Raw genomic sequence first — 7,489 nt, 5'->3', positions numbered from 1 at the left:
TGGTTGTAATGAGTCCACCAAATACCCTCCTAAACATGATGGCACCAAGCAGATTGCACCATTTTAAGCTAAAAAGTGCAAAACCCCCTATCCGCCCACCGGCGGCGGGCCGCGCCAGCACAAAGGCGGGCGGCACGCACAACACTGCGAGCGACCGCGCGGGCCTCGCGACCCCCAGGGCCGTGTACAGGGGGGGTGGTCCAGGGGTCCGGACGCGCCCCTCTGGCTCGCGCAGAAAACGCCATCTAAGGGGGTCGAAGTTACAAAAAAATTTTCCCACCCGGCCGTGACGCCCCTTCACGCGTGCGCTCCTGCAAGGTATGCGTTACGGCTTAGACCTCCCCCGTCCTTGTCCGAATCATGTACACAGCCCGCTGCCGCCGCAATCACGTCAGCGTTTCGCTCGCTCGGGCTTGGTCGCTGGACCGTGGGGCTCCGCTCGTCCGTGCCGTACTGCATCCCACCATTTCACTACCATGATTGCCTCATTTGCTGGCACCCTCTCTTTTCTGAAAGATCCTCTCTTGGGATGTACCGCTGTCCCTGGTTAACACCTGATGACTCGCGTGGGTCTGCGCCCATGGGTCATATTCCCAGTAGCTACCCAGGAGTAAGCCATACATATAGAAATAATATCCTCATATTATCTCTAGGCATCCTGATACTGACGGGCACATGCGAACCTTCCCGCATCAGACTTTCCGTACTAGTCAAGGAATTGATGGCGAAAAACCCTAACACGACCTGACGTCATGCGACATACTCTGTTCATGGAAACAAACGTCCCCGCACCTTTATCCCGCAGTTTTGTTAGCGATGGCAATTAAAATTCGGATATGCACTTTACTATACTAAAATTACTATAGACGTTTATGGCAGGATGCATGAGAACATATTTTGGCATTAACAGACTAACTTATTAGGTCAACTAGATCTTTGTAGAGAAACGAAACCGCAGAGGAGGCTAGTTGAGCACCAACAGACTTGTTACCCGCCTGAGTGTCCGTGTATTTTGGAAATGTTTAATTAGTGTTACGTATCGCTTCTCGCCTTTGTGGCTAAGATCAAAGTGTAGTATCGTGGTAGTTCAAGAACCATGAATCACACGGGAAAAGGATCCCCCTGGTCTACTGGTTCCCTAGCAGACAGCGAGTTATGTAAGTGAAAATTTTCTTTTGCTTGCCAGCTGAGTCATTGCATTTGCTGTCCACGACCGGAGGCATCAGAGGACACTCTGCTTCCTGGAAAGAAGACAGGCTGGTGACCTACAGACCATAACAGTGTAGACAACTCACAGTCCTATAAAGTACAGGGTAACTAAACCAAAGTACAGTACTACTAAAGTACAGACCACACAAAGTACAGACTACAGTGTAGTGAAAAACAATCTGGCTACATTGCATTCCTTTTCTAGCAATTTCTGCTATTTTACTTATCTGACTAACAGCCCACCTGTACAGCGAGACACCCACCGGAGGCACGCTAGGCAGAACTCCTCTTGCGCTGAGTCATTGCTCGTTTGCACAGCGGGGGACGGTGACACACCCAGGGCACGCAGCGGATTAACTCCGGATGGAGGGCCACTATCGCGGCTAGTGCTCGTTCCACTCAGCTGCTCGTAGCTCGCGATCGGCTCTGGCGAACCTCCCGCGACGCATGGAAGTCCAAGTCGTCGTCACCAGAGTGCGGCGGCCGGCGCCCCCCCCCAACACTTTCCAGGGCGAGCACGGCCATACGCCAACAATCAGCAACGAAGTAGGCGTCTGTCTGTTCTGTCAGCGCAGCATTCCCCTAACGGTGACGGCCGGCGGGCCGGCACACTGTAAGACGAATGCCTGTGCGCGGCGTGAAGGAGCAAGCGGAGGAATAGCGGAAACTCGAGCGCTGCATCAACAGGCCCCCACAACCAGCCTCAACCGTTTGCGCTGGTTACCCCGCGCGCGTCCGAGCCGCTCCCCTCTACTGGCGACTGGGGCGTCCTCGAGCTACCCCAAGGGACCCGAGTAGGCCACGCGGTCACTGGAGGGCAGCCACCCTTGTCACTGGAAAGCATGGGCGCGAAAGTTACACCGGCACCTGGTAGGTCTCACCTGTCGGGAGTGCAATTTGACGGCGATACGCGTGCCCCGTGACGCATCAATGCAGTGGCAGCACTGATGAAGAACTGATCCCAAACCTCGCCCGCAACCAGACCCTCATGCCGATCAGCTCTCCCGATCGCTCTCGGAGAGTCACGGCTCACATCAATATCCGAACCCGGACTCCACAAGAAGCGGGTTGACTGGCGCTGACGGACTCGGAAGTCAGCCTCATCCTTTGACTGCTATGGCGGGACAAGACCCTGACTCACGCTCTGCCCACGAGTGCTCTACTGCACCGCTGGTCTCCGACATCCAGCCCGCGAACCTCCGCTTCCTGAGGAAAATTTAGTCGATCTCCATCACCCCCGTGTCTTTTCTTGGGTAACCCGCGGTCGAAGCGCCAACATAGCTCTAGTACTATAGCCGCTGGCCCCAGCGGTAGTTAATGTAAGCGGGCTATAGTACTAACCCAGCGGCAGTTAATGTAAGCGGGCTATAGTACTCGAGCTACAGCCAACACCCCTCTCAGCAGTAGTAGCAGGAGTAAGATAATATAGGATTATGATATATAGCCTCCTATTATGACCTATATTATCTTACTCCTGGTAATAGTAGTACTAATAGTAATAGTAATACAAATGGTACCGGTACTTACCTCTTCTAAACATAGTTCCTCGTTCCAGTTTCCAACACGAACGGACGGCTTATATTTGTGTCGACTCATGTTGTCAATGTTGTTTGTTCAGAGGCTATGAGGTAATTAATGCCGGTAAAAGCCTGTGCACTCACGTGTGCCTGTGCAAAAGCCTGTGCAAAAGCCTGTGCACTGGGCATTATTACGTAGCAACCGTAAACAAAGCGGATGGCTACACCCTACGTCACCACAAACGTGGATCGAGTGTTCACAAGTTGGTAAGACATACTCCTACGTTTAACATTATTATTAATAGGAACCCAGATCCTATCAAATATCATCTACCCTAATCAAATATTTGGTATAGATACCCTTAAAATATTAGTTTTCCTTACTCCTTTTTAGAACTATATATTTATCGCGTAGATCCATTGTGCGTTGGACGGCGTTTCCTTGGCAACGTTTATCGTGAACCGCTGTTTGCTTCGCCGTGTTGACAGATCTATGCGAGTTGTGAGATTGCAGTGCTGCTTCTGAATTTATCGATCTGCGGTTTGTATATAACTCGTTGAGAATGTCGGCTGTTGAAGTTCCCAATCGTCCCGTCATCGCAGCAAAGGAGAGAGGTACCACGTATTATTTTCGCACAACATTAACCATACGTGCGGATACGGATAGCTTTGCGTTTCTTTCAATCTTTGCACATAATTGATCAACTTGTCTCTCCGTCTTCGTTATACTAATAAAGTAATAGTCCCCTGGACTTTGATGACTATTAGTATTACTTAATTTACGAGGTACGAGGTTAATTATAATATCACATTTTTAGTACCAATAGTGTACGTGCCACTTAATGTTACTATTTTTTTACTATAAATTGTAATAAATAGTAAATAATTTAATTACTATGTGCTTTGTTATGATTCACGTGGGCTGCCGTATTGATTCACGCATTGATTCTCTCTCTGTCTTCGTTATAGTCCATAGCACTTTTGAAGACTAATATTTATGAGGTTATTGATTCACGTGGTTTGACACGATTATATTTGTACCGTGATTTTAGGTCCTGGACCAGGTCGTTATGCTCTTCCATCAACAGTGGGATTCAACACTCATGATTTTACAAAACACATGAACCCTGCCCATTCCTTTGGTCATAGATTGGAAAACCCAAGTACGTATAATATATTTAGGAATACAAACAGGTCTACGCATAAACAAGCTAAAATATCATCAGTACAACAATAAGATATTTACTTATACTTGTTTGTTTATATTTATCGTTCAGTGCATATATTATAGGGTATCACCTATGGTGTCACCAAACGAATTTGTGTGTGTAAGCCCTAAAAATACTAAGGGTATTTTGTATGACGTTCTTCCATAACATTTTTAGTTTGGATACTGAATTAAAACACCAGCCAATAAATCTCATGGATCAAAACAAAAAATCTTCTCACATCCATACATTGTAAAGCGAAATATAACGTTCATTATTATTAACCTTTGTGTTGATTGTCAGAACAACGCTGCATTTTCAATATTAAACAGTGAAGTGTCTTAAAGTTATGCCTATATTATATTCAACAGTGTTGACAAAACGATTTCAATTTAATTGTTATATTTTTTGCTCATGGATATGACCCTAACTTTATTCTATAAATATTATTCTGCCAACAAGAATTCCAGCATTAATAGCAATTTCATTTTATTTTACAGTGTTTCGTAAAGATAGTAGTCCAGGACCCACATATTTTATTAACTCTAGTGTCACACGCTGGGGCCGTGATGGAACACCCGCTTACTCCATTTCTGGTCGGCTGAGAGATATCAGTAAGTGTTTGTGGATTTTTGTACTATTATTATACTGAACATTTTGGTTATAAAAAATATATTACATAATGTTACTTTACGAAAGCACGGGCATCTAGCGGGTATACCAATGATCTATATTGTTGATTATAGATAACTTAAATTCAGGTATGATAGATCAGTGATAATTTCATTGAACGTGCAAATAAATAAATAAATAATTTAATTAACCAATAGATATACGTATAATAATATATATATATATATATATATATATATATATATATATATATACATGTATAATTATGTATAATATATAATCTTTTGTCGTCAATATTTTCAACTATTACATAACGACCCTGCTGACAAAATCATTTTAAGATATAATTTTTCCATAGTAATTTAGTACCTATGTCATTGTTGTACCAGACTCCTTCAGCACCCCAGCCCCAGGAACATACTCTCCCGAACAAGTGCATCCCCAGGGAGAGCGACATGCGCCTGCCTATTCCATGGGTTCCCGGACTCGATACCGTCAGCACGACAATGTTCCTTCTCCCAGCTGCTACTCCCTGCCTCACCTGCTGGGATCCAAGGTATTCTCTCCCGTTTGGTCTTTTGTTGGCATGGTCCAGGGTCGACCGTATATTTCTCGTTTGCTTTCATCACGCCTGCCTAGGGTCTCGTACAGTCTTTCTTGTTTTCCTTTCGTTATCCATTTCCATCATACAAGCCATTTTCCCGAATGACCCGGCGCGTATTTTCAACATGCGTGCCGGCGTGTTATGAAACGTGAGCTGACGGCGGTGGCTGGGTTAATGCGCAGGTACCGCATAAAGGTTCATCGCCCAGCTACACGATGACCGGGCGCAGCAAGACGGGAGCGTTTTCCGAGGACCTTGCCAAGACCCCCGGCCCCAACTGCTACACGCTTATAACGCCCGACCTGTTCCGACGCAAGGCCCCCGCCTACTCGATGCTGGGACGCAACGAGATGCCCGGAGACCGCACTTCTAAGCCGGGACCAGGAGCGTACAGCCCAGAGAAGGTGAGGCTCAACAAACAGGCCTCGCCAACCTTCTCAATGGGGATCCGACACTCCGAGTACATCACGCCGCTGATCATAGATGTCACTGACTAGGCGAGCTCTAGCCACTTCGCCGCCTGCTGACATTTGTGACGTGGCTGACCCGAGCAGTGACGTCAACTAAATCGCAAATAATGTAAAGAAATCGACCATGTTATTATGCAGCATGTTTGTTTAGATAAAATCATATTAGGCAATTTTATTTTCTATAAACTATTTTTAATATGTTGAAGCAGGGTTTACCAAATTGTGCTAAATTGTGGGTGAGATGGAGTATTTTAATATATAATTATGACTTTGTAATTCGATATACAATTGTTGGTTGTTGATTTTATTGTTTCATATTTTTTTTTAATAATTGGTGTCACAGGTTACTAAATGTTAATATCCAGATGGGTAAGTAATCATAGATCATGATGCCATAGAAACATGTGAAATAAAACGTAATGGATGTAGAATCAAACGGAATTCTTGTTTTCATAAATGATTACGAACAGATAATTACCAACCTATGCATATCAATCAATAATCATCAAATGAGGATGTGTTTGCTCGAAAGTACTCAGATTCACAATAGTTTTTCTTACACAATGGCTTATTTTAGAGAGTATGAACAAATTTCGAGTTTTCTTATATCGTGGAAATGGTTCAGAAGGAGAAGTGCGAGCCGCATACACACTCACACCAACATCATATCAAGATCATAATCAGGCTCCTGTCATAATCATGGGTAGCGTAAATGAGAATTTTTCGGATACCAGACATTATTACGCTCGAGTTTTCGCCACGCAGTTATATAGTTCGTAGTTCGCCACGCAGTTATATAGTTTAGCTGTGTAGAATTTGGCAACCATTGCCACCATTCTGCATGGATCCCCGGTAAGGGTGCGGCTGCGTGTGGTCGGTATATAGAGGTTGTTCGTACGGCGCGCGTGGTGTTCGCCATCACACATTATACGTCTCCCCGTGCACACGCCTGCGCTATCGTCTCTGACACTCGTCTGGCAGCATGAAATGTACGGTCTTTGTGGTCTCAATATTTGTTCTTCGACGTCTAAAAACCAACTATCTAGATCTGCTGGTTGGTTGGCGAGTCGTTTGCTCTTGTTTACCGAATATCGGACGTCGTAAATAAAGTTGGTCTTTTGCCTGAAACCATTTCAGACAAGAACCGAATGCTCATGTCACGTATTAGTGCAGCGGATAAGCACATAAAAATATATTATGTGGTTGTGTGACGAGACCGTAAATTTTAGGTGTTAGAAATCCACACACACACACACACACACACACACACACACACACACACACACACAACACACCACACACACAGCACCATACACACACATACATTAGCACGCGCCATGCACCCCCCCCCCCACACACACATACACACAACGCCACACACACACACACCACACACACACACACACACACACACACACACACATACCCCACACACACACACACACACACACCACACACAGTTGAGTTTTTCAGTGTTAGCTTTCGGCTGTGAACTTTAATTTAACAATCCATACATCGCTTACACGTCGTAAATATTGATAGAAATTAGACCTAGTCACTGATAGTTTCTAGGAATACCTACTTACACTACAGCGCGTAGGCACTGAGCGCGGCATTTTGCCGTAAATTCTACGAGATCGCTCGCTATTCAACTCAAGTTGTCAACAAGCCGCATGAAGTTGATTATGCGTCAAAAACCAGTCTACGCTAGCCGTCCGAGAATAGAACCCTTCAATTTTTTTCTTCACGAAAAAATGTACGGCCGTGTGACAGCGGGTGATTTCTTAAACGCTTCACACAAAAATTCTATTCAATGCTGAGCTATTTTTAGGCCGAGTAGGGGAGAAA

The 7,489-nt window shown here is 45.1% G+C and overlaps 2 protein-coding genes across 2 annotated transcripts in view; one reads left to right on the top strand and one right to left on the bottom strand.

Moving 5' to 3' along the window:
- Positions 1-2,805, bottom strand: part of LOC106805338 (uncharacterized protein C15orf26 homolog) — a 10,275-nt gene extending 7,470 nt beyond the window's left edge. The window contains exon 1 of the mRNA XM_014806891.1: positions 2,737-2,805. Coding sequence (XP_014662377.1) covers positions 2,737-2,805 — 69 coding nt within the window. The remainder of the gene's footprint in view (positions 1-2,736) is intronic.
- A 480-nt stretch (positions 2,806-3,285) lies between these two features.
- LOC106805345 (outer dense fiber protein 3-like) lies at positions 3,286-5,803 on the top strand. The gene is made up of 5 exons (XM_014806897.1): positions 3,286-3,341; positions 3,779-3,889; positions 4,435-4,548; positions 4,957-5,123; positions 5,354-5,803. Exons 1-5 carry the CDS (start codon positions 3,290-3,292, stop codon positions 5,666-5,668), a joined length of 759 nt encoding a protein of 252 aa, XP_014662383.1. The 5' UTR covers positions 3,286-3,289; the 3' UTR covers positions 5,669-5,803.
- The last annotated feature ends 1,686 nt before the right edge of the window (positions 5,804-7,489 follow it).

Source organism: Priapulus caudatus, unplaced genomic scaffold (genome assembly GCF_000485595.1).
Source record: "Priapulus caudatus unplaced genomic scaffold, Priapulus_caudatus-5.0.1 Scaffold110, whole genome shotgun sequence".
Classification (NCBI taxonomy): Eukaryota; Metazoa; Priapulida; class Priapulimorpha; order Priapulimorphida; family Priapulidae; genus Priapulus; species Priapulus caudatus.
The sequence above is the reverse complement of the archived record's forward strand: the minus strand, read 5'-3'. Positions and strand labels throughout refer to the sequence as shown.